At 45.0% G+C, this 27,559-nt stretch overlaps 2 protein-coding genes across 5 annotated transcripts in view; one reads left to right on the top strand and one right to left on the bottom strand.

Annotated features, from left to right (window-relative positions):
- The window catches only part of LOC115085862 (zinc finger protein 780A-like), a 28,282-nt gene extending 2,105 nt beyond the window's left edge, over nucleotides 1–26,177 (top strand). For 3 of the 4 annotated variants that reach the window (XM_029592380.1, XM_029592377.1, XM_029592378.1), the window contains 2 exons: nucleotides 20,780–20,903; nucleotides 22,194–26,177. In XM_029592380.1, coding sequence (XP_029448240.1) covers nucleotides 20,780–20,903; nucleotides 22,194–24,184 — 2,115 coding nt within the window. In that variant the 3' untranslated portion in view covers nucleotides 24,185–26,177. The remainder of the gene's footprint in view (nucleotides 1–20,779; nucleotides 20,904–22,193) is intronic. The other variant, XM_029592379.1, reaches the window with a different exon arrangement.
- Nucleotides 1–27,559, bottom strand: part of LOC115085852 (oocyte zinc finger protein XlCOF6-like) — a 393,254-nt gene that overhangs the window by 268,497 nt on the left and 97,198 nt on the right. The window lies entirely within an intron of this gene.

Raw genomic sequence — 27,559 nt, 5'->3', positions numbered from 1 at the left:
ATGAATATGCATTAGATCAGCGATTCTCAACCGGTGTGTCGCGACATACTAGTGTGTCGCCAAGCACCGGCTGGTGTGTCGCATGCTCCTGGTCTCTCCCGCTGCTCTTTCTTCCCTGCTGCCGTTGCCGCCAGGCTATCAGAACGTTCAAGCCCAGTGGGAACGGCAGCGATGGTAGAAGAAGCAGTGGCATCTGCGGCTGGCCTTTTCTTCTTCCTGCGCCGCGCGCCCCCCCCCCCCCCAACCTCGTGACCCAGAACAGGAAGTGATACGCGGTGCGCGGGAAGGAGAAAGAGCCGTGCCGCGTGATAAAGTAGCAGCGGCGGCTGCAGCATCGGCCCCCGAGCAATTGAAGCAGCCGGTAATCGGGAAAGGAGACAGCAGCATGAGCCTCCCGCGGCCGATGGGATTCTTCTTTCTTGGCCTGCGGGGGCTGGAGGAGGCTGGATGTGACTGATGTGTGTGTGTGTGTGTGTGTGAGAGAAAAAGCATGGAAGTGAGAAATCTGGGTATGTGAGAAAGCATGGGAGTAAGAAGCCTGGTGTTGTGGGGGTGTGTGTGAAAAAGCATGGGAGTGAGAAGCCTGATTATGTGAGAGAGAGCATGGGAGTGGGAAGCCTGTGTGTGTGTGTGTGTGCATGCATGAGCGAGAGACTGGTTGGTAAGGTGACGGTGTGTGTGAGAGAAAGAATGTGATTCAGGGAATGAGAAGCCTGTGCAGTGGAGAGCGAGCATGGAAATGAGAGAGAGACTGGTGTGTGTGTGTGTGTGTGTATGTGTGTGTAACAGAGAGAAAGTGATTATGGGAATGAGAAGCCTGTGCATGTGAAGAGAGTGAGCATGGGAGTGAGAAACCTGGGTGTGTGTGAGACACGGCATGGGAGGGAGAAGCCTGTATATGTAAGACAGAACATGGAAATGGGAAGCCTGTGTGTGTGTGTGCATGAGAAAGATCAGGTGACTGGTGTGTGTTTGTGTGTGTCTGTGAGAGAAAGAAAGTGATTATGGGAATGAGAAGCCTGTGCATGTGGAGAGAACAAGCATGGGAGTGAGAGACTGGTGAGTGTGTGTGTGTGTGTGAGACAGAGAAAGTGATTATGAGAGTGAGAAGCCCGTATATGTAAGTAGAACACAGGAGTGGGAAGCCTGTGTGTGTGTATGGCATGAGAGAAACTGTTCAGGAAGGTGACTGGTGTGTGTGTGCCAAAGACTGTTTGGGAGATGATTGGTGTGCGAGAGACAGAAACCGGTCATGGGGGCATGACTGGTATGGTGTGTGTGTGTGAGAGACATGGGACTAAGGAAGAGGACCATGAGTATAGAGCTTAGCCTCTACTGCTGCTTCTGCTGTGTGCTATGGCCTGCATGGAAGAGGAGTAGGAGAGCTGCTGGAGGGGGTAAGTAAAGGTGGCTTTTTAAGTTTACTTTTCTTGACTGCCATTTTAATTGTGTGATGTCTGCTTTTTTGAAATATTTTATTGGTGTTTGGAGAATGTTTAATAGTTTTTATGAGTTTTTAATTGTTGGATGTTATTCTGTTCATAGCTTTTGAAACATTTATTCTGCTTATTAGTATAGTTTTACAATTATTTCTGTGTGGGGATCTATAGCTGCTTGCTAGTTCTGTTTTCCTAATAAGAGGTGTATTGGTTTTTAGGGCCTGATTTAATATTTGTAGTGTTGCCTTTTCATAGATAGGGTTGTTACTGGTTGAGTGCATTCCATAATACAGGTGTAACTGTGTGCGGATTAGTTTATGTGCATTACTACAGATCCTGGGAGTATGTTAGGGCGGTTCTGTGTCTGTTACTGAGATGAGATATTTTACTAGCATGTAAGGGTTTGTATCAGTCTTATTTGTTGTGTTTTCTCAAGAGGACATGCATTGGTGGTAAACTGCTGTCTTTTCAGCAGTAGGGCTATTGAGCCTGGAAGTAGAAGGAGTTTGAGTTGTTGTTACTGAGATGACACCAGAACCAGAATATCTGGGGAATGTTATAATTCTGCTTTACATCCATTATTGTGGGTCAGGGGGGGTTCCTGTGGGTCAGGGGGGTTCCTGTGGATGCAAACTGTACTTTTACATCTAGCCCCGTGACGATCATGGGTCAGTGTGTCACGCATGTGAGAACCATCTGTCAGGTGTGTCCCGACAGAAAAAAGGTTGAGAACCACTGCATTAGATAGATCTGCATACAATGGATGCAGTGCATACAAATCTATGCCATGCATATTCATTCTCCGAGGACGAGCAGGATGCAGTCCACACGCACGGGTGACAACATCGGATGGAGACCGGCACGGAACGCCATTGGGTGTGTTGGCCACATGCTTTTTGGTTTGTTTTTTTTAAATTAAAGATTTTATTGAGGGTCAAACAGACAAGTAACAATGAAGAGATTACATATACTGTAAGAGCAAATAGCTGCTGACTCATTTTTACATAGGAAAGAAATAAGCCCTTCCCCCTCCTGTCCCTCCCCCCATGAGCTCATTACCATCATGAGAGGTTAAAGAGTCATCTTTTAATAGGATCTAAAATTCAAGCAGCCGGAAGGATCAACAGTATTCAGCTCCAGTCTAAAGCGTCAAAATAATTCGACTAGCACTGTCCTTCTCCCACTGTAAGCAGGGTCTCCATCTTTCTTGAAACCTGAGTTTGCTCTTATGCAGTGCAGCCGAGATAGCAGCCATCACTCAGTAAGAGGGTTCTCCTTGTTGGGATTCTGTTCCATTTCCAATAAAGTGCTATAGATATTCCAGCTGCAATAAAACAAACTTGCTGACAAAATTGTGTCTGGTGTTTGGTCAATGTGGAGCGGGGGATATTGAGCAGTGCGAAAGCAGCAGCAGTTAAGTTACTAACCCCCAGAATCTTTTCCACCCAATTTATCACACCATTCCCACAGCTCCACCATTAATGGGAAAAGGTGCCCATATATCCACACCCCCTCCAACAGGAGGCTTTGGTAGAGGGATATCTACAGGGTAAGGGGTAAGGTACCATCTAGTGAGTATCTTATAACCGTTTTCTTGCAGCGCCGTAGAGAGAGAGCATCTGCGGACTGACTCGTATACCTGGGCCCATGTTTCTGAGGTATGGGTCTGCCCCAGGGTCCGCTTCCCAAGCACGGACCTGTAAGTAGGTTTGCTTAGCTGGTGCATTTGGTATTCTGTGTATTGGAGAGACCGTACCTCTTTTTCTGTCGGCATCCTCACACTAATGTTCAAACAGTGTTTTCTCTTGATTTAAAGACAGCGTTATTACAGGCATTCATAGGAAGTGCCGAATTTGATAATTAGCTAAAAATACCATGATTAGGTAAACGTTAAGTTGCCTGCACATCCTTCCATGTCAGGAGGGAACCTCCAGTCAGCAAACTCTACGAATTCCTCTCTGTTGCCGCTCCCTAAAAGATCTGTTAAATCTTCCTGCAGGGAATAAATAAGCGTGAAAGAGCCGGGTAAGACAGGAGTATTCCCCGCTGCCTACCAGGTGTCTGTCATAGTTTTAAGTGGGGCAGCCGTGTAGTACCATTCCCAGCCCACCTCTTATTTCTGGGTTTATAGAGAAGCTCTCGTTTCCTCCAAATAAAATTAAAAAAACATTTTCTGCAGAGCTAAGAAAAACTGGCAGTTTAATCAATAAATAAAGGAAGCGAGGTAACCCGTTCGTTTTCACGACAGCAATGCGTCCCATCCACGAGAGCTGCTCCCGCTCCCATTTATTTAAATCCTGCTCTATGGTGCGTAGTAACGGGGCATTCTTTAGTCTGTATAAACCCCTCACATAATGTCCTCTATGAATTCCTAAGGATTTTATGGATTTTGTCGCCCATTTGAAGGGATAGAGGGAGCCGAGATACGGCGTAGTTTGTTGGTCAACGTTAATATTGAGAACTTCAGATTTGTCTAGCTCAGTGGTCCCCAAACCTGTCCTGGAGGGCCACCAGCCAGTCGGGTTTTTGGGATGTCCACAATGAATATGCATGAGAGAAAATTTGCATGTTATGGAGGCAGTGCATGCAAATTTTCTCTCATGCATATTCATTGAGGATATCCCAAAAACCCGACTGGCTGGTGGCCCTCCAGGACAGGTTTGGGGACCACTTGATCTTGAATCCAGAAACTGCACCAAACGTTTCTAACTTGGCAGTGACATTTTGTAGAGCCAGACAAAATGTTGTCTGCCAAAAGCGAGATTTTTAAATTCAAGTCTCCCTTTCTGTACCCCAGAACTGCCCTTAGACTCTCGAATTCTAGTGGTGAGAGGTTCAAGAAAGAGAGCAAATAGTAACGGGGACAATGGGCAACGTTGGCGCCTCCCTCTCAGTACTGAAAATGCACCTCCATATCCTCCGGTTACTTTATCCCGGGCCTGTGGGTCTTGGAATAATTGTTTAACCCAGGTCAGGAAAAAGGTGCCAAATCCCATCCTCTCCACAGCTGAGAATAATAAATCCCAGGGGACCATATCAAACGCTCTTTCAGCGGCTATGGAGAGGAGAAGGGGGGGGTTTAGCCCACCCTAATATATCCGTTACCTTGCGGACATTGCCCGCCACCATTCGCTGGGGTATAAAACCCACAAGAGGACGGCGTTCAGACCTCCCGCCCGCACTCGAGCCAAGATTTTTAAATCCACGTTAAATGGTGATGTTGGGCGGTGAGACCCGCACAGAGTGGGGTCCCTCCCTGGCTTTGCTATTATTGTTATCCCAGCGACATTAGAGAGCAGTGGCAGGGAGGAGTCTGCCCTAATACTATTAAAAATAAATTCCACAAGCTCGCCTACCGATAGAGGGCTAAATGTTTTATAATAACTTCCTGTGAAGCCATCCAGTCCCGGTGACTTACCCAGTCGGAAGAGATTTGAGAGCCTCCAGCACCTCCACTGTGCTTATTGGTTCGTCCGGCTCTGGTAAGGGAGGTAATGACACCGACTGTAAGTCGTCTGCGATTGCAGTAGAGGTGATGGAAACATCCTGACCATATAGGGATGAATAAAATTGGGGAAAACATCCCCATATATCAGGGGAAGATGTCTTAACAGTTCCCTTAGCGTCTTTTATTTTGGCTATATTGTTCCGAGTGGCTTGGACTTTCAACTTTCACTCTAGCACTTTACCAGCCTTAATGTCGCCCTCGAAGAATAATTGTTTCATGCGTTCCAGTGCATGCGTTGTCTGGGCCGATTCTAGTATGTTTTAGTTCACTTTGTGCAGCACTAGGTTTCTTAAATATGGCGTCATCCATAGTGGAAGTATTGGAGTTTTGTTAGCCATCTCTCAGCAGCTCAGATTTGTGCTTTTCCTTTTTAGATTAGACGCCTGTGCTATAAAGCGACCACGCATTATAACATTAGAGCATTCCCATAGTATTCCCGCTGTGGATTTATTCAGCTCAAAATAATCTGAGAGCAGTATCATTGGATATATGATAATCCTCTTCCCTTAATAAACTATCATTCAGTCTCCAATATCTTAAACCAGTATCTGCGTAGGATAATTGTACTGTAACCCAGGTAGATCACGTAATGTCCCCGATTCCCACATCGGATACCTTGTTTTGCATTCTTGTTGAAGTATAAAATCACTTCTCGAATATGTCCCATGGGGGGAGGAACAGTAGGTATAGGACCTGGAGGAGGGGAAACGCTGCCTCCAGATATCCAATGTTCTGGACATAACAGAAGTCAGCTCTGCCCTTGCCGTCCAGCTCCCTGTAATCCCTGAAGTTAGATGCGTCCAATCTGGGATTTCGCACCACGTTATGATCTCCACCCCCATATAATCTGCCCTTCTGCAAATTGCTCTAATACTCTGGTCCACATTTGGTGCGTATGTGCTAATCCAGGTTGTTTATAACCTGAGGCGTAAACCTCTCAGGGAGTTTAAATCATTGCCAGAGGCAGAAATCTCTCTCGGGGAGTTTACTGCCTTGAGGCCTAAATCTCTCAGGCAAAGGCTGCCCAGGGCCTTTATCTCCTGGCAGAAGGCTGGCAACTGAGGAAAAAAACTCTCAGCCTTTTTAACTCTTAAGTTATAATCTTTATTATGAAAAAGCAATAAAGAGTACAGAAAAGAAAATGCAAGAAAAACTGCAGGAATATTCTTAGGAGTAGCAGAGCCGTTTAATAGTGACATCCTACAAAGCCTACTCAGTCTCTCAGCAGTATATTACTCTCTTATATACAGGCAGCACTGGTAACGTTTTAACTTTTTTTTTTCTCTCTTATTAGGAGAGGGAAATGACTGAAACTTGCTAAAACTTCACCCCCACCAGACGCCTTATCTAGTACCTTCCTTTCTTCTCTGTACAGAAGTCAGGCCTTGTGACGCAGGCAATTTCTGCACTAACTGTCTCGGTTCTCTCACCCAAGGTTGTTTGCTCATATAGAAAAAATACAGTTTTCTTCTTCTTGTGCAAAGCTGTTTCATTATTTAATCCAGGTTATTCTCAAGGTGTACACCTCATCCCTTATTTGTATCTTACGCAAGAGATGTCTCTGAAAGAGGTCTGATTTATGGGATAAATATCCATAAGTGAGCTGTGGTGATACGAGTATCCCAGCACCAGCGTATTTCGAACCCTTAGTGCCAGCCGCTAAATATTGGTTAGGGGAACCTTTAATCTGTAAAACTTTCTCGTCCCTTCGTTTTAGATAAACCTGCATGAGCTCATGATTGTGTCCCTTTCCCATAACCCCCTCCCCCTCTCCCGTTCACTGTTGTGTCCTCCTCTTGGTGTGTCGCACCTAAAGAAAATCCGCTCCCCGGTGAGCACTGCCAAAATCCAAATTATAGACCAAACCTTTTACAGACTAAGAGTGCAAAACCCATCTCCTGACACTGCAGCTGGAGATATTAAAGTTATCCGCCATCCACACCTTTCCACCTTTCAGTTATTTAGTGAGAGAGCTAATTCTCGAAATCAAACAGAATCCACATAATCTGTTCCCGCCTACCCCGGAGATTTGGCAGCTGATCTTGGTGTGAAGTACTGGCGTTCGAGTCTTTTATGGTTGCCTGCTCTCTGCCATCTGGGAGTTGGCGACTGATCTGGGGAGGGCGTTTTCTGATTTCTGCATCGCGAAGGTAACTGATAAGATTGGCTTGTTTAAATGCATTTTTGGCGTCGATGAGCGGTTTTATTTGGTAGGATTTACAATTCCCTATAAAAAAACAATCCAAATGGGAATGTCCATCTATATCGTATGCTGTGCTGCTCTAACCACTCTGAGATCAGCGCGCCTTCGCAGAGTGACTGCTGCCTGAGATTGTCCATCTATATCGTATGCTGTGCTCCTGCAGCGCTGCTCTAACCTCTCTGAGATCAGCGCGCCTTCGCAGAGTGATTGCTGCCTGGGAATGTCCATCTATATCGTATGCTGTGCTCCTGCACTGCTGCTCTAACCACTCTCAGATCAGCGCGCCTTCGCAGAGTGATTGCTGCCTGGGAATGTCCATCTATATCGTATGCTGTGCTCCTGCAGTGCTGCTCTAACCACTCTCAGATCAGTGCGCCTCCGCAGAGTGACTGCTGCCTGGGAACGTCCATCTATATCGTATGCTGTGCTCCTGCACAGTAACTGCTGCCAGGTCATTAAAAATCCCTATTTTATGCCCTTCCCGTGTGCCCTCATGCTTCTGCCTCACGATGTTATAAAATTGTTCTTTATCAGTGTAGTTATGCAGGCAGATCACAATCTCTCTCAGGTGGACTGCTGTTCCTGGCCCCAATGATCGATGTGCTCTTTCTATGTTTATCTGCTTCGGGGTCTCTGAGGCCTCCTTCTCCGCATTTGATGATGATGTTAATAGAAACTGAACCATGGTGCTTGCAATTTCAAGGCAATCATTATATTTCTGGATCTCAGGGACTCCACGAATCCTGAGGTTGCACCTTCTAGACCTGTTCTCCAGGGCCTCTAGTTTGTCCGCAAGAGCCTCTTGCTCCGTGCTTAGTTGTTTCTGCAAGTTCGCCATTTTGTGCAGCAAATCCTCTTGTCTCTCGTCGACCCTCGTTCCCAGAGCAGCTAAATCCTCGCGTACCTAAAATATGGAAAGGAGCAGCTCCTGCTTGTGTTGCTTTAGGTCTGCCCGAAGTGCGATGAACCGCTCCCGAAGTTCCGACAAGTCAGATGGGGGAGCAGGGTCTGCTGGTTCACAGGACGCATCCCCGGCCTTCTCCTGTCTGCTCTCTAACCTTTCTCCCTCAGATTGGGAGTAGGAGAACTGCTGAAGGTACGGGCTTTCTCGCTTTGAGGACATTATAAATTGTTTTATCTTTCTCTCAATCATTTATGTACCCGAAAGCGCGCGGATGGTGGAGTTGTGGACGGATTTTGCTAGTTTCGCCAGGAACCTTTCAACTCTCCATCAGTTGGAGAGTTGAAAGGTTTTTTGAGATCGGGAGGCCCCAATTCCCATTCCTCCTCTGCCTTCAGAAAGGGGAGATTTGCCTGGGTTTCAGAGCAATCTTTATTGGTCCCCCTCTGGACGCATGATTGTCCACCCTACAAGGGGTATCCTAATTTTCTGTTCCTGGGGAAGGGATGTCACTGCTTCTGACTGGCGGTTGCTCTTGGTTCCTCGTGATCTCCAAGAGCCGGTTGAACGGTAGTGCTCTCCTTAGATCATTCTAAGGCACTGCAGGTCAGTTTCATGAGGGAGCCTTTCCAGAGTAGCTCCCAGGTGAACCTTAAGAATTTCTCCCATCCAGGAGTCATCTTGATCCCTGCTGAGCTCAATGGGTCCCTATGGCCAGTCATTCTCGCCTACGGGACCCTACCTCAGTGAGGAGGGTTCTAGTCCATCTAATTGACGAGGTTGCCTTTCAGCCTATCACCATATCCATGGCTGAGGGAGTTGGGGGACGAGGGACCCTGCAACAGAGGTGCGGTTCATGGTTGCAGTAGTTTGCAAGCTCTACTTCCCCATTTTAGGGATAACCCTGTCTGCGAGGGGAGTCCTGGTTCATGCAACGATTGTTCCATTACTACACCGCGTGCTTCCTTGGGGGAATTATTTGCAAACTGAGTTATTAATAGCTGAGCCATGTGCTTGGCAATCTGTTCCAAGATGTGGTACCCTTAAGTTTTCTGGGCTGGTGAAGAAATCCTGTTCGGCAGGGGTTTGCACTTGCAGCGCCCTGACTTTCTGGGGATTTTGCTCTCAGTTTCAGCTGATCCAAGCAGGCTGAGGGCTCTGTCTCGGTGGGTAACTCCCTGCTGGAATCGGCAGTGAGTTATTCGGTTGGGGTTGGGATATAATACCTAGTGACTTATGCCTACCTAGCAGTCTAGTGGCCAGCCTCCTTGGGTTCTCACTCTCTCTATACTTCCACTTGGAATTTCGGGGGAAAAAGCTAAGGCATTCCTGGTATATCTCAGTGTAAACCTGCAGGGAAAGATTCACCACATTTTTCCTGTATTTTCACCAGGCTCTGGTGATCATTACTGCCTTTAGCTCTTCTCCCTTCACTAGGTTGCCCAAAGTGCCTTCCTGCTCACCTGACCTATCCCGTAGACAGGATGGATACTCCTGCCCTTGACGGGTTGCAGTGTGGGTGAGCTTCAGACCTAACTTCTCTCCCTGCTTGGGAGTTGGGCTAGTGATCTATTTAGGGGTTGCCCTTCATCTCCCGAAAGTCTGCCGCTGTTCTGCATGGTCTGCCAGGGCTGGTGCTTCAGGCCCTGCTGGTGTTGCTGATTATTCTCCAAGCATTGCTTGGGCTTTCTGCCCGTTGGGCCTATCAGCCACACATGGGCACACTTCTCCAGAGGCATTTTTTCCTTCGGAGGTCTGTGGAGTGCAGTTTCTTTCTGGGGAGTTTTTCAGGCCCCAGCTGGGTTTTTGGTTGTCTCCTAACACCGAAGGAGACTCTGCGGTTTATGTCCAAGAGTCCTTCTCTTGCCCACATCTCTAGGCTTTTTCCTGTATCCAGGAGGTTCCAGACCTACTATCATTGTCAGGGTTTCCTGATCCAAAACCCTGCTTGTAATGTTTTCCGTGTTGTGGAGTATGCTTCTGCTCGCACTCGCATCACTCCTCTGCCTTAGGCGCTCCTGCTATGCAGGAGGGTTTTGTTTCTCAGTCATTTCTATGTTTTTTCTTTTTTAAAACCAAACTCTTCTCCAGCCTCGAACCCTGGTAGGTCGGCTATGTCACAGGCAAAAGGGAAGAGAGGTGGTGCTTTCAGCACTGTTTGGTTTCCTGCTTTGTCTTGCTCGGATAGACTTATAGCTAGGGATTCACACAGGTGTGAAGATTACCATCCTTCTTGACTTCAGAGAAAGCAGAGTTGCTTACCTGCAACATTTGTTCTTTAAGGATAGCAGGATGTTAGTCCTCACGAAACCCACCCATCTCCCCTGGGAGTTGGCTGTCCATGTATTAGCTATATCATGGACTAGGGGGCAGGGTGAAGACTACAACTGCACATGCTCAGTAGGGCATGTTTGAAAGTTCTAGATTCTTTGAGATCAAAGTTCCATGCTGGGCTCCATCTGATGATGTCATCTGCATGTGAGGACTGACATCTTGCTGCCCTCGGAGAACACCTGTTACAGGTAAGCAACTCCGTTTTATGAATATCCTGAAAACCTGGCCTGTTTGTGGCTCTCAAGGTCTGGAATTGGCCACTCCTGAAGTAGTGAGTTTGGAGGAGGAGAGAAGATGGGCAGATCCTACTGCTTTGAAACATACTGTGATCACACCTTACCTGTCCTGCCAAATATTGTCCCATCTTCCTCCTCCTTCCCCCTTTCACTTCAAACTACTCAAACTTGCTGTTCTCTGCCTGTACCTTGACTCTTTCATCTCAAGCCATTCTCAAAACACTTCAGTCTGATTTTTGGCCTTTACATTTCACAGAAACAGCTCCTGCCAAAGTCTCCAATGACCTGTTCATGCCTAAAACCAAAGCCTTCACTCAATGCTTATCATCCTTGATCTGTCTCCTGCTTTGCACTGTTGATTGCCATCAGCTCCTTGATACTCTGTCCTCACTTGTTTCTCTTCTTCTTTCTCTCATTGGACTTTTAATGTCTTCTGGTGGATCCATCTTTTCTGCCGTCCCACCATCACTTGCTGTGCCTCAGGGCTCTGTCCTATGCCCACTTCTCTCTCCATACTTGGTGCTCTGATCTCATAGAAATATGGCAGAAAATGACTAATAGGCCTATATAGTCTGCCCATCCACCCAAATAAGTTAGCTTTTCAATTCCCATCAGTCCCAGAGAGATCCTATGTGTTTAGCCCATGATTTCTTGAACTCAGATACTGTTTTTTTCACCACCACATCCACTGGGAGGCTGTTCCTTGCATCTACCACCCTCTCTGTAAATAAATATTACCTTAGATTACTCCTGAGTCTACCCCCTTTCACCCTCTCCCCATGACCCCTTGTTCTAGATCCTCCTTTCCGTTGAAAAGGCTCAACTCCTGTGCATGGAAACCTTTGAGATATTTGAATGTCTCTATCATATCTTCTCGTTTCCTAGCGTGTAGACAGACAGGACTAGCGGGTTATGCACCTCTGCCAGCAGATGAAGATGGAGCAAGCTGATGTCACAGTGACCCCAGCCTGCTAGTATTCTCTGTCTCCAGCAGATGATGGGCGTGCATCTCCCTATGGGGATTGCTCTCCTGCAGTGATGCCAGTTGGTCCCTCCCCCAGCTGAAAATTCCTGAGGTGATTTCCGTGGTCCCTCAGAGCTGTGCCTTGGTCTGGTAGCTGAGTTTCCCGGCGTGGACTTAGCTGCTAGTTCAGCTGAAAGGCAGCGGGTGCAGGAGGCAGCCGGAGACAGTCTGTACTCAGCCAGTCAAGCACTGAGCTCAGGTAAGTTTTTAAAACAAAAAAAATAAAAGTCAGAGACAGTGTAGAGGGGTTGTGTAGGACTTCCTCTGGTCTCCGTGCTTGGTGAGCCATTCCGACGTTCGTTCCCGCTCCTGTGGGGGATTAAGGGAACTGGGCAGCCTGGCGGGTTGAGCAGCCTGGTGGGCTAGGCTCTGCTGTTAGGCTTTTTCTTGTGCACTGTGTGGTAAGTCGAAGGGGTGTTTTTATGTGCTTCTGTACATTTGACTGCCCTCTATAGGAATGTTGGTGTATGCAGAGCGCGCCTACGACTTGTGCGCTCGTTTTAGGCGCATCTCCTGTGCACGCATTTTTTAAGTGTATCGGTGGTGCACCCAGATTGTGACGCACTGTTTGTGTGTTTGATTTTTGCAGCGCTTACTGTTGGAGCGCCTAATTTTTTGTGCGCTTAAACATTTTTCAGGGCGAGCTGGCTGGACACATTTTCAGTCGACTGATGCGCTAATGGCACAGGTAAACAAGAAACCTAAGCCCCTTTCTCTCTGTTGCCTGTCATATTCGGGCATCTCAGACTGGAGTGCCCTTCAACATGTGTCAGCGCTGCTTGGAGGCTCAGGGAGAATTATCTTCCCCTGATTTTGCTAAGCCTGTTTCTTCCCAGCCTCATAATGGTCTGGCTAAGGATTTGTCTGCAGGTTCACCGGACCTTGGAACTCCCTTGACTGGTTCCTCCACAGGAGATGGGGGCTCAGTGGGCCCTGCTCCAGTACTTTCTGGTTTTTGGCCTGGATCCTTCTGCCTTTTCTTGAGTAGAGTTTTTTTTCAAGGATTGCAATCCTTTCTTCAGGTGCAGTCCTCAGTCTCAACAAATCCTATCAGGTTGGATCCTCAGCTGGTGGACCCTCCCTCTTCCAGTCCTATGTTTAAGCACCGACGACGCACGCCTCTGTTAACTGCGGGTATTCCCGACGGGAACCCGAATAGCACTGATGATGAGGCAGATCCCGACTCCCTGGAAGACGGGACTGGAATTGTATTGGACTTTCTCGGTTCTTGTTCTGATAGGTAGTTCTAAGTAAAAGGAATGTTAATAAGGAGTGCCCTTAAAGGTTGCCCTCTTGACATTAGAACCCAATGTCACATAAATTAACACATCAGTGCTCCTAAGAGATGATGCATCTATTGAGCTCAGTTAATTATTTATGAAATCAGAACCACTCAAATGATTCAGTCAGAGAAATATTCTCAAAAGAAGAATATAACTTTTATTTTACATAAGGAAAGTATATAATTAAATTCAATTGATACATTTAATTAAGTCAATTCAAGTCATATGATACAAAATTAAAAAATGATTGCTTACCAATATGAGTTAGATCAGCCAAGGTCTCGGGTGTGTTACACTCTGGATAGCATAACAGCCCTGAGTGACTAAGAACATAAGAAAATGCCATACTGGGTCAGACCAAGGGTCCATCAAGCCCAGCATCCTGTTTCCAACAGTGGCCAATCCAGGCCATAAGAACTTGGCAAGTACCCAAAAACTAAGTCTATTCCATGTTACCATTGCTAATGGCAGTGGCTATTCTCTAAGTGAACTTAATAGCAGGTAATGGACTTCTCCTCCAAGAACTTATCCAATCCTTTTTTAAACACAGCTATACTAACTGCACTAACCACATCCTCTGGCAACAAATTCCAGAGTTTAATTGTGCGTTGAATAAAAAAGAACTTTCTCCGATTAGTTTTAAATGTGCCCCATGCTAACTTCATGGAGTGCCCCCTAGTCTTTCTACTATCTGAAAGAGTAAATAACTAGACTTCACTCTTTATATATCTTCAGTTCATCTTACAGTTCATGTCTTATAAGTTCAGTTAAATAACTTAAAAACTCTGATTGCATGCACTACTAACCAACTACATGTATCAATCAAGTTAAATATACAGGAACATTTGACTGTAACCAAACTCTTTGATCTTACATCAAGACATCTGGGTGCCTTGATCTTAGTTCATCAATCTCTTTAAGTGACAAAAGAACACTTGATTTTATATCCTTATCTTTAACATAGGAATATAATCTCATAATCTGCAAGCTTTTAAGACTTCTAATGTTTAAATGCTTGAAATACAGTAAGAATATATTTATCTTAGGTGCAGGAGGTTATAAACATTTATTTATCTAGGTCTGGTGTTAAAACAAATACTGGGATCTCTGCCATATCTGGGAACTCTGCCATACTAGGATACATAAATCAGAAGAGTGTTGCGAGCCTTGGCTGCGTCAGGCCCGCAACTCAGCCCCCCTACCTTCTACCGCTGCGGCGCAAAGGGAGCGTGGCCAGCACTCCCTCTTCCCCCGCGGTCCTGCCTGTGACTCCGCGGCGCAGGAGAGCCGCCATCGCCCTCCTCACAGGCCTTCCTTGCGGCGCCGAGATCTCCTCCTGCCTGGGGTTTCCCAGGCGCACATGCGCGCGCGATCCTCTCATTTTTAAAGGGCTGCGGCACTCGAGGGCTGCCGGCTCCCTTGGATGACATCATCACAGCAGGCCTATTTAAGGCTAGCTCTGGCAATCAGAGCTTGCCTTTGCAACAAGGTTTGTCTTCTCTCTTTTTCCTTAGGTGCTCTCTTGGTTCCTGTATCTGACCTCAGCCTGATCCTGGACTCATCTGCCTGCTGCCTGCCTTTTGACCTCAGCCTGATCCTGGACTCATCTGCCTGCTGCCTGCCTTATGACCTTGGCTTGCCTTTGACCTCGACTGACCTCTGGAACCCAACCTCTACTTTGTTGACCACTCCTCGGACTGACTCCCGGATTGGACCTCTGCCTGCCTGGCCACGTTTTCAGATTCTGGCCCTGTTCCTAGCCTTGTCAACGCCTACACTGTTCTGGTCCTTCTTTCTCCATCTGACCCCGGTCTTGAACCGACCGCACTCACCTCGTGTCTGTGGGCACGCCAGACTTCCACTCTCCCAGGAGACCCTGCGAGGCTCACCTAAGTCCAAGCGGCCCAGGTCCCTATGGGCTCCTCCCCGGGGGACCTCGGGCTTCCAGTGGTGAAGTTCTACCTAGCCTCTGTCTCCTTCAGTGCTCCGCCCCCTGGGGCCAGTTACCTCCTATTGCCTTTCAGGAGCCATTCCATCCTTGCCCCAGGACAAGGGTCCACCCCCGAGCACAACAAAGAGTCCCTTATCTTGACAGGGCTGGCTAGTTATCCAGTTCTGCAGCTGTGCATCACGTAATAAGAGAGAGTTCAGAAAAAAAGTGAAACTGTTTTACATTTAAACAGCTGCAGTAGTCATTCTTAGTTTAAAAAATATATATATATGGGTCAGAGAGTTACTGATTTTCATAATTCTATGTTTTAGAAGTATAGGGGGCCTAGATACCATGTCAGGACGATGTTGCGGTTTTTCATAGAGATAAACTGTCATCCCTGATTTCCCACACCTTGAAGATGTTGGGAGTGCCTGGAGCAGATTCCATGTCTGAGCCAAAGAATAATTCCAGTTTGGTTTCTTTGCATAAAGCCTCTTTCTTTTCTCCCCTGTTATGGAAGCCATTCAAGAATTGATTGATCTTGAATGGGCCACTCCGGAAGCAAATTTCAAAGGGGGTCGGACATTGGAAGACCTGTACCCCGTGGATCCAGCGGTGAGAGAGCATTTGCATTTTCCGAAACTGGATGCGCTGGTCTGTGATGTCTCTAAGCACATGACTATTCCTGTGAGGGAGGAGCGACCTTGAAGGATGTGCATGATAGGAGAATTGAGGCCATTCTCAAACAAGCATTTGAAGCAGTGGTAATGACATTGCAGATAGCTTCCTGTTGTGCCTTGGTGGCTCGCTCTTGTCTTCTCTCTCAGGAGGTTGATGAGTCAGGGGTAAAGTCCAGAGTAGTTATGGAACCCACCGCTGCCTTTTTAGCAGATGCGGACTGCGATATGGTCCTTACATTGACTAGGAGAGTGGCTTCGGTAATTGCGGCCAAACATCAATTATGGCTGCATAATTGGTTGGCCGACGTGGCCTCTAAAGCTAATCTTACCAAGTTGACCTGTAAACGTTCCCTCCTGTTTGGGAGTGAGTTGGAGGAATTGGCCAGTAAGTGGGGCAAATCTCCAGTTCCTCAGTTGCTGGAGGATATAAAGCAGTTGCAGTGCCCCTCTGGTATGAGGGGTTGCCTCCGGGGTTTCAAGTGTCTTCTTCCCTACAGAGGGCTGGCCTTTCAGAGGACTCAACCTTTCGGTAGGTCTCAGTCCTTTCATTCCAGACAATCCAAGAGCGGCACGGGCTCGGGTGGCAGATTCTCCCAAGCCTCACAATGAAGGTTTGCCAACCCACCTTTTAGAAGAGGAGATAGGGGGACGTCTATCTCTTTTATTTTTATCAGAGGTGGGTTAAGATCACATTGGATCAATGGGTCCTGGAAGTGATACGGGAAGGATATGCACTGGAATTTCGCAGTGTTCCTCGGGACTTGTTCACAGTGTCTCCTTGACACTCTGCAGAGAAGAAGCAGGCAGTGGAATCTACTCATCTAAGGCTTCTCTGGCTGAGGGCTGTGGATCCTGTACTTACATCTCAGGAAAATACGGGGCGCTATTCCATTTATTTTGTTGTACTTGTAGTCTCATCCTGGACCTCAAGAGTGTCAACAGTCATCTGTAGGTGACTCATTTTCGCATGGAAACCTTGCATTCTGTGATAATAGCCATGCAATCGGGAGAATTTCTGACCTTCCTGGATTTCTCCAAGGCCTACCTTCATATTCCCATCCATTTGGAGCACCAATGTTTTCTGCGCTTTGCGGTGTTGTCACCATTATCGGTTTTGGGTGCTGCCCTTTGGTCTAGCCACCGCCCCCAGAACCTTTTCCAAAGTTATGGTAGTCATAGCAGCGGCATTGAGAAGAGATGGGATCCTAGTGCACCCATACTTAGCCGACTGCTGATTCGGGCCAAGTCTTTGGAAGAGAGCTGCCTGGTGACCAATAAGGTGATCTCCTTGTTGCAGGAGCTTGGTTGGATAGTGAACCTGGCGAAGAGCAGTCTCCAGTCTTAGTCGCTGGAGTATCTAAGAGTTTGGTTCAACACAAGGCAGGGCAAGGTTTTTCTGCCGGACGCATGGATCCAGAAGTTGATGTCCCAGGTGCATCATTTGGTGAAGACTATATGCCCGACGGTGTGGTGCTTTCTACAGGTCCTCGGTTTGATGGCGGCAGTGGTGCAGTGGGCGAGGGCACACATTCTCAGGACTATTCGGTTTGCCTCCACTTGCCAATAGAAATCTGCTCTCGCTTCCAGTGGTGGTTGCAAGAGGCTCATCTGAGAAGGGGAGTGTACTTGTCCTTCCGAAACTGGTTGGTTCTCATGACAGATGAAAGTCTCTTGGGTTGGGGAGCTCACAGTCAGGAACTGGTGGCCCAGGGACGTTGGATGGCCGAAGAGGCCCTTCTGAAACATCAATTGCCTGGAAGCCTGGGCAGTCCGGTTGGCGTGCTTGCTGTTCAACCTCAGACTACAGGGTTGAGTGTTCTGCATAATGTCGGTCAACACAACAACAGTGGCTGACATCAATTACCAGGGAGGAATCAAGAGCCAGCAAGTGTCGCAGGAAATTGACCAATTTATGGAATGGGCGGAAGGACATCTACAAATGATCTCTACCTCCCATGTGGCAGAAAATAACAGCAGGGAGAGTCTGGACCCTGGAGACTGGGTGTTGTTTGCAACACGTTTCACCTGATAGTGGATTGCTGGGGCCTTCTGTCCCTAGACCTGCTGGCGACTTCTTGCAGTGCGAAGGTTCCTCAATTCTTCAGTTGCAGGAGAGATCCATGGTCCCTGGGCATCGATGGTCTCGTACAGGTCTGGCCAAAAGATGAGTTGCTTTATGCCTTTCCTCCGTGGCTCTTGGTGGGCAGGATCATTCGCAGAATCTAAGACCACAAGGGGCTAGTACTCCTGGTGGCTCCAGATTGGCCCAGGTGACCATGGTATGCAGATCTGCAGAGATTCCTGGTAGAGAACCCCTTCGTCTTCTGCTGCATATGAATCTGTTGCAGCAGGGGTCGATTCTTCACAAGGATCCAATTAGTTCTGTCTTATGGTTTGGCCCTTGAGAGGGCTCACCTGTTGAAGCGTGAATATTCTTCTGCAGTGATTGCTACCATACTTCGTGCTTGTAAGTTCTCCACTTCCTTAGCTTATGTGCGGGTTTGGAGAGTGTTTGAGGCCTGGTGCGAGGCGCGTAGTGTTCTTTCTCATTCAGTTAAGATCCCACTTTCTAGATTTTTTGCAGGATGGGTTGAATAAAGGATTGGACGTTAATTCCTTGAAGGTTCAGACTGTGGCTCTTTCATGTTTCAGAGGCATAGTGAATGGTGTCTCCTTATCATCCCATCCTGATGTGGGCCGTCTTTTTTGAAGGGAGTAAAGCACCTTCGGCCTTCCTTAAGATTGCCGGTTCCCTTGTGGAGTCTTAATTTGGCACTGGATTTTTTGGTGGGCCCTAGGTTTTGACCACTGCGTAGCCTTTCCTTGCAGACTGTGTTCCTGGTGGCTATATGTTCTGCACATCGCATTTCTGAGCTGCAGGCCTTGTCTTGCCGGGAGCTGTTTCTTCGGGTAACTCCAGGGGCGTTACAGCTACGTACTCTCCATCCTTCTTGCCTAAGGTCGTTGTTTTCATTTGAATCAGTCCATTTCCTTGCTGTTCCTGGATAAGGTCAGGGACATGGAGGAATATCACCCCCTGTGTTCTTAGAATGTCCAGTGACTTGTCATGCGGTATCTGGAGGTTTCTAACATTTCCAAAGAAGGGGGAACCAGCTTCACAGGCTACAACAGCTCGCTGGATTAAGGAGGTGGTCATGGCTGCATATATGGATGCTGAAAAGCCATTGCCTACTCAGGTTAGGGCTCATTCGACTAGAGCTCAGGCAGTGTCATGGGCGGAGGTTAGATTGATGTCTTACATCGATATCTGCTGAGCTGCGACGTGGTCCTCCTTACACATCTTTTCCAGATTTTATTATCAGGATGTGCAGGCCAGGGCGAATGCAGCCTTTGCATGTGCGGTGTTGACTGGGACCTCCTGTGGAAGCTCTGGGTCCCAAGGGATTACTGGTAAATTCATTCAGTCCCCTAATTTGGGGGTACCTATATTCTTACTTGAGTTCGTTTTTCTTCTTGGTTGACTACGGTTTATGGTTGGGTGTTTTTATATCAATCTTTTTGCTAGTCTGTCCACAGTTGCTTTGAAGAGAATACTGGGGTCACTGCAGGGTTATATATACTGTGATGTCAGCTTGCTCCATTTCCATCTGCTGGCAGAGATGCATAACCCACTGGTCCTGAGTCCATCTGTCTACACACTAGGACATGGAGAAATTACTTACCTAATAATTTTGTTTTCCTTAGTGTAGACAAATGGGCTCAGCTTCCCGCCCTTGGCTGCCGCATGGTTGGCTTCATGGTCCTCCTGTGGGACCGTGTTCCGGGGTTACTGGTAAGTGTTCATCCAGTCCCTAGATTGGGGTACATACATTCATTACCTGAGTTCAGTGTTTCCCGTTGGTTGAGTACAATAATGGTTGACTGTTTTTAATCAAAATCTTTTGCTAGTCTGTCCACAGTTGCTTTTGAAGAGAATACCGGCAGGCTGGGGTCACTGCAGGAGTATATATATATTGTGACGTCAGCTTGCTCCGTCTCCACCTGCTGGCAGAGGTGCATAATCCACTGGTCCTGAGTCCATCTGTCTACACTTAGGAAAACGAAATTATCAGGTAAGTAATTTTTCCATTATGGCACTGCATACAGAATCCAGCTTGTAGTGTTGTCCAGTTCAATTTTTGTCTGTATATTTTTATTTATACTTTGTTATACTTTGTGGTCTCTTTATTGTGTATGTGGTGAGGGTCTGTGTGTGTTCTGAATGTGTGACAGAGGTGAGGTATTCTGCTAACAGGTAACTTCTGTGTAGGGATCTATAGCAGCCTGGCTTTTTCTGTATTCCTAATAGGAGGTGCATTGGTGTTTTCGGGCCTGGTGTAATATTTGCAGTGTTGCCTTTTCAATAGTAGGATTCAGTGCTGGCAGTTGGTGCTGTTTTGGTATGGGAGGTTTTCTATATCTAGGACTGCTCTACTCTCCCCACGAGCATCCCAACTCTCTCCCCTTGGGGGGAAGGGGGGAGTGAGAAGAAATTATGTGCTGCCCCACTAATCCAAGACAAGCCAAGGATGACTGGAAAGCAAAAGATTTCTGGTATGGAGAGTGGGCAATTTTTCCATTCTTATTAGTTTGAATTATTGGGTGCCTGATGTGTCTGCTATTTTGGAATATTTTATTGCTGTTTAGAAAAATCTTAACATTTTGTCTGAGCTCTTAATTATTGGATGTTATTCTATTAATCTGCTTGTTGGAAAGGTCTTAGTAGTATAGTTTGTTTGTTTGTTTTTTTTACTAATTTTGAGTGAGGGGATCCACAGGAGCCAGAGAGGGAGTGAACCAGGGGTTGCTGTGAGTGGAAGGGGTGCCAAAGATTGTATCTGCTCTGGGTGCCACATAGTTTAGGTTCACCACTGGATGTGCAGAAGGAGGGAGAGGCATCAAAGATGACCCAAGGTTAGGGTCTGAGCAAACCAGGAGGATGAGAGCACAGTGAGCCCTCCTGATGTGACAGAATCAGATGTTCTGGATAATGCTCTGTTAGATCTTGGGTTTTATTATTCACTGATTTATCCAGGCAGAGACGTTGATATTCTCTGTCTCTGGGATTAGACTTGTAAACCCCGAGGTCCAGAAAGGAAACTGACTCCAGGGGAACAAGGCTGGCAGTTCCTGAGGATGAGGGGTCCTGGTGTCCCCTCTTCCATGATAAAATGTTATGGGATTAAAGCCAGCTGAGCCTCTCCACGTGTCCCTGAGTGTTTCTGGTTTGTGTTTCAGGTGCCAGTGACGTTTGAGGACCTTGCTGTCTCTTTCTCCCAGGAGGAAGTGGGTTGTTTAGATGAAGGTCAGAAGGAGCTTTACAGGGATGTGAAGGAGAATTATGAGACCCTGAGCTCTGTAGGTAAGGATTGCATTATCTATATTTTTAGTAAATGTGGAGTATGTTTTACTAAAAGTCATTTTCCCTAGGTCAACTCCACACCAGAGATGTGCAAGCAGGCCCAGAATTACCAGTAGGTGCACAAGACCTGTTCTCTGACCTTTTCCTCACCCTTTTCCTGGTCCTCTCTCCATCTTCTCTCCCCATGCCTGGTCCTCCCTCTCCTCTCCCCATCTCTGGTCCCTTCATCCTCTTTTTCTCCCATCCCTGAGAGCTCCTTTCTCTGCTGATATTTGAGACCAATTTTCCTCAATAAAAAGAAAATAAATGTATACAGACACACGCAAGATTGGAAAACAATTTTATTTATATAATGTAATAGAAAAGATGGAAATGTTAGGGATGTGAGATTTTTAAGTGATCTACGCATTAGATATAGATATGCTATTGTATGTATAATAAATGTGGTTTATTATTATTTTAATTTATTATTGTAATCCACTTAGTATCGCGGGTCCACTATAAACGGATAATAAATGTTTTTGAAAAAGTAGTGGATAAGCCCAGAGGAACCCGACCCACAGGAATCCTAAAGGAGGGACCTGTGTGATCTCCAGTGTTCCTGCATTACAGCAGCTTTATTGCTGCTCAGATAAAAATGTCACATCATTAGTGGCAGTGGAAGGTATGATCACAACTCCTGAGTTAAAAGATCTTCACTGGCTCCCTGTGCAGAGTCGTTCTTAGTTGAAACTGATGGTGATATTCAGAAATAAAGGATTTGATGATTTCTAAGTTAGGCTGCTATGAGCCACTGATATCATTGAAGGCTAAAGGGACAGGGATACTTCTGTTCCCTCTGCTCGTGAGTACTGATTGCTACTAACACGTAAGAGAGCCTTTACTTTCTCCTGCTCTTCCAACTGAGTTCAGGATGGAGTGCAATTTAAGAGTGTTTGGAAAGTTTACTATGTAAAGATGTTTTAAATTTATCCATTTTATGTTATGTTTTATTTGTAACTGAATGTGCAGGTATCTTTGTAATTCACCCTGAACTATTGCATTGGAGGCAGGGTATAAGTTTTATAAATATATTTATAAATAAAATAAACCACAGGAGCTCTATAAAGACATCACACAGGAGTTTTCACAGACGTCTCCTAAAGCTTCTGCTATTTCAGAGATTTCTCTTAATATCAGAGATCCTATGTGGTCATTGTGTAATCCTTCAAGAAGTCTGATCCCAGGTCATTAGTAGCTTTCTATGCCATTGTCACTGATACATGATTAATTCCTTCTTTTTATATCCAGCAGACAATGAGGTCATACAAGAAGAGAAGAGGGAGGAGAATCGACAAAAACACCCTATAGTACTGGCACTTACACAAACACAATCAGGAAATGTTTGTGAGAATCTTTCCCAGAGGACTGAGGGAGGAGATGCTAGTCAAAGTCAGCAGGAATTGGAGAAGAAGCAGCGAGACCCTGCAGGAGACTCACCGGATGGAGTCACTACATGTGAGAGAAGTGACAGGGATCTCACAGACATCCCTGAGCACCAGAGACATCTGAGAGTAGAGATACCCTTCCACAGTAATAACAGTGATCAAATGACTTCTGACTGCCACCAGAGATCAGAGAAACCCTTCCAAAGTAATAACAGTGATCCAATGAATTCTACTCTTCACCAGAGAGGCCTGAGAGCACAGATACCCTTCAAGAGTGATGAAATTACTTCTGACCTTTACCAAATAGAGGAGAAAGGGAAGAAATCCTTTCACTGTGACACCTGTGGGAAAAACTTTGAAAGGAAATGCCATTTTCTATTGCACCAAAAAACCCACACAGGAGTGAGACCTTTTCCATGCTCTCAGTGTGGAAAATGTTTCAAATATAAGTTAACCCTGAAATTACACCAGAGAATCCACACTCAGGGGAACACTTTTACTTGTATTGAATGTAAGAAAAACTTTTCTAGCAGGGAATCCTTAGTAATACACCAAAGGACACACGCAGGTAAGAGACCCTTTCATTGGTCTCAAGATGAGGAATCTTACAGCATTGAGTTCTCTTTATTAAATCACCAGAAAATGGAGACAGAAGAGAGAACATTTTCATGTTCTGAAAGTGGAGAAAACATCATTCACAAGCAAGACCTAATAATAAACCCAAAACAAAAGAGAGAAGAAAAATTATTCATGTGTACTGGTGGTGACAGAAACTTCAATCAGAAAGAAAAGTTCACAGAACAACCAAAACTCCAACGAGGAGAGAGAGCAGATTCAAGTAATGAATGGAATGAACGCGTATCTGAGGGGAAAGTATTTTCAGGAGACAGAAATGAACTTACTGGTGAGAGACCATTGTCTTGTATTCAGACTGAAAAAAGCTTCAGTAGGAAGGCAGACATTCCACAACAGAAGAAAATCCCCAAAGAAGAAAATCAGCTTTTATGTACTGAGTGTGGTAAAAGCTTCATGCAGAAGCATGACCTCATCATACATCAGAGAATCCACACTGGAGTGAAACAATTTACATGTATTGAGTGTGGTAAAAGTTTCAGTCAGAAGAATAACCTCAAATCCCACCAGAAAATCCACACTGGAGTTAAACCATTTCCATGCTCTGAGTGTGATAAAAGCTTTAAGACAAAGAGAGAACTGAAAATCCACCAGAGAATCCATACTGGAGAGAATCCATTTACATGCAGTGAGTGTGGTAAAAGTTTCCATCAGAAAGGAACCTTCAAATGTCACCAGAGAATTCACACAGGAGAGAAGCCATTTACTTGTAGTGAGTGTGGTAAAAGTTTTAATATGAAAAAACATCTCAAATCCCACCAGAGAATCCACACTGGAGAGAAGCCATTTATATGCAGTGAATGTGGTAAAAGTTTCAGGCAGAAAGCAGACTGCAAACGCCACCAGATAATCCACACTGGAGAGATGCCATTTACATGTAATGAATGTGGTAAAAGTTTCAGTCTGAAAGGAAACTTCAAGCGCCACCAGAAAATCCACACAGGAGAGAATCCATTTACATGTAGTGAGTGTGGTAAAAGCTTTGGTGCAAAGGAATTTCTCATATTACATCAGAAAATGCACACTGGAGAAAAACCATTTACATGTACTGAGTGTGGTAAAAGTTTCAGTCACAAAGGAAGCTTTGAATGCCACCAGAGAATCCACACAGAAGAGAGTCCATTTACATGTAATGAGAGTGGTAAAAGTTTTAGTCTGAAAGGAAACTTAAAATGCCACCAGAGAAAACATTTACATATAATGAGAGTGGTAAAAGTTTAAGTCAGAAGATATCTTTTATATGGCATCACATAATCTACACTGGAGTGAAATCAAGCACTTGTACTTTGTCTGGTAAAAGCTTCTGAACAAAGGAAGAACTTTCAAGCCACCAGAGAATTCGCACAGGAGTCACATGCAATTCATGCACTCTCCTATAGTTTTTTGAATTGTAGAATGGCTTGATAAAGATATTAAAGAGTTGGATGCAAGAACAATACAACTTCTCCCTATGTATCAAGTAACCTCTAAGAGTCAGTGTACGCTGAGATTGTACTTTCCAACAGCTGATAGTGGTGTGGGCCTTACAGATGCAAATACTCAAACAGTGCTAAAGTATGAAAGTGAATGGCTAAAATTGGTCTCTATCCTTAAGCTTGGACAATTGGAAGGAATAAGTGAGACTCTGCCAGTATATAAGGGGAAAGAAGTAATGGCATTTGCAAAACAATAGAAAAATCATTGCAAAGAATCAGACCATTAAACAAGGAAAATCAATTCCCCAAAACACAAATATAGTGGGAAATACAAAGAGTTACTTCAGAAACCTGACAAGGGAATGGCCATGTTAATGGTGAGTTTAAACATAGAAATGAGAGATTGATGACTCACAGGTTAGTGGATGACTCACAGCCAGCTGAGAACAAACCTGCAGCATTTAAATATTTGCGGATGAAAAGCTGTCACCTCTCTCACCCATGTTTCAGAATTCCAACTTGCCTGTTCTCACATTTTTACAAGATTTTCAGGGTGAGACGAGATTTGATTTTTTTTTTTTAGGACAATTGTGGGATGATTCTGGCTTTAGGCCTTTCCAAGGATCTTGCGGAGGAGCCTGAGCTGGAGGGTGCTTCGTGGGCCTTGTATTTTCAGGTGCGCAGAAGTGTTTCCAGTCTGGGAGAGTCCTCAACCTGAAGGAATCCTTTTTTATTGATTTGGATGCAAACCAGCAAGGTGTATTGGTAGTGTATTGGGATACTTTGTAGGCTAAATTTGGAGATTGTACTGAGCCTCAATTAATTGATAAATGGAATGCAGACTTGAATCTTAATCTTATGAAAAATGATTGAAAACACTTGTGGGTTTTTACACACAAAAGTTCTATGTGCATTAAAAAAAAAAGTTGAATTAATGACTTTCATATTCCATTGGATCTATCGTACACCTTGTTTCTTTGCAGATATATATGATGGAGCGAGTCCCAGCTGCTGGGGAGGATGTGGGCAGCTATTTGCATAGGTGGTGAGAGTGTCCAGGGATAAGTCGGTTCTGGGCAGCTGTGACACAGGAAATATCGGACGTGCTTGGGAGTCCTTTCCATTTATCCAGGGCTCTGGGCCTGCTTGGTAAATGGGCAGGGTCGAGGGTTTCATTGAAGAACTCTTTTTCAACTCTTTCAACTCTTTCAACTGCTTCTGGTGGCCTAGTTCATGGCTGCCTCTAAAGGAAAACTAACCCTCACTTGGAGAGTCCAGACTCGATCTATAGCTGTTACTGTTTAATGGATCACAAGTTTAAACACAACTCTATTTGGGAAGATTATTGGAGGTTTCGCGGTATACCACAAAAGTTATGAAGCATGGCAAGTGGTCAGCTATAGAGAGGAAGACCCATATATTCTCTTTCAATTTTGTTCTTCTGTATAAGACTCAGACCTTAAATGTATGTTAATGTGGACTTGGATGCATGCAACTCTTTAAATAAAAAGCTTAAAAGAAAAGAAAACTTGATTTATGCAATTTATGCAAAAAAAAAAAAAGAAAACTCAAAGGCTGAAAAATCTTTTGGACAATCTTCAAACCATTGAGACTGCCGAGCCTAAGTGCAATGCTCAGGCTGCCTACACAAGCATGGCATGGTTAAAATCTCCTGAAGGGAAGGGGGGGAGAGAGGATTAGATGAGGCTGAACTGATTTGATTAATTTCCAGGGTGTCATTCCGGAACCTTCTGGAGTTTAAGAAACCAGTCAGACAGGTTCAGTGGATATTATATAATATTCATTGTTTATAGTCTGTGGGTTGGGAGGGGAAGGACTGGGTTTTGGGGTAATGATATCTTGTAGTGGAACAAACATGAGGAGATACAAATTGTAAATTTATTATGTATTTATTTATTTAATTAAAAAAAATTTTCTATACCATCGTTTAGTGGTATACCATCACAACGGTTTGCAGATAGGCACATAAATAAGTTTGGTTTGGTTTATAAATTTAACTAGTAAGTGCCAATAAATTTTCGGTTACATGATTCAAATAATATATGCTATATGGATTGTGGATTGGAAATTCCATTTATATGATTCATAGAATATCCATACATGAGATATACTGTACTCTCATTAATACTTAGGTATGAGAAAAAATAATAAAGGAAGGATAACTGCTATTTGGTGACTTTTAACTGTGTGTAGGAGTTCTTTTTCTTGTCCGTTAGTATTACTTACTCCCCACTCTCACTTTGAAAAGCTTTTTTGAAGAGCCATGTTTTTAAACTTTTTTTGAAGAGTTTTAAATCTCTCATTAATCTTATTTCGAGTGGCACTGTGTTCCATAATATTGGACCAGCTAGGGATAGTGCTCTCTCTCTCACTTGTGTCAGTTTAGCTGTCTTTACAGAGGGTATGGTTAGTAGAGCTTTATTGGCTAATCTTAGATTTCTCTGGGGGACATGTAGTCATAGTGCAGTGTTTAGCCAGTCAGTATTTTCCTCATAGATTAGTTTGTGGATTGTGCATAGTGTTTTAAATTGCACTCTTTGTTCAATTGGCAGCCAGTGTAATTCGGCGAGTGTTTGAGTGATGTGATCCCTTCTGCTTTTTCCAGTTAGTATTCTGGCTGCAGAGTTCTGTAAGATTTGTAGTGGTCTTAATGTTGTATATGGTAATCCCAGGAAAAGTGTGTTACAATAATCTGTGCTAGCGAATATAAGTGCTTGCAGAACAGTTCGAAAGTGCGCTTGGTTTAATAGGGTTTTTGAGCCTTCTAAGGACCATTAGTTTGGCGTAGCCTTCTCTAACTTTCAATGATATGTGTTGCTTAAGGTTGAGTTCATGGTCAATTATTACACCTAGGTTTCGGGCTTTTTCAGTTAGTTCAACTATCTGATCCTTTTTAAGTTTGATGGGATTCTGTATTAATTCAGTGGTTTTTCGTTCAAGGTGTATGAATTCTGTTTTTTCAATATTAATTACCAGTTCCATTTGGCTTAGTAGTTGTTTAATTATATCTAGGTACAACATTGCTTAGTTTAGTGTTTTTTCAATTGTTTCCTCTACTGGTAGAATTAGCTGAATGTCGTCAGCATGTATGTAATGTATGATACATATATGATGACGTATAAGAGGTTCTTTGAGGTGCAGAAGACACCAATGTACTTCA

This window comes from Rhinatrema bivittatum, chromosome 2, assembly GCF_901001135.1.
Source record: "Rhinatrema bivittatum chromosome 2, aRhiBiv1.1, whole genome shotgun sequence".
Lineage (NCBI taxonomy): Eukaryota > Metazoa > Chordata > Amphibia > Gymnophiona > Rhinatrematidae > Rhinatrema > Rhinatrema bivittatum.
Note: the sequence above shows the minus strand (reverse complement) of the source record. Positions and strands in the feature narration are given on the sequence as shown.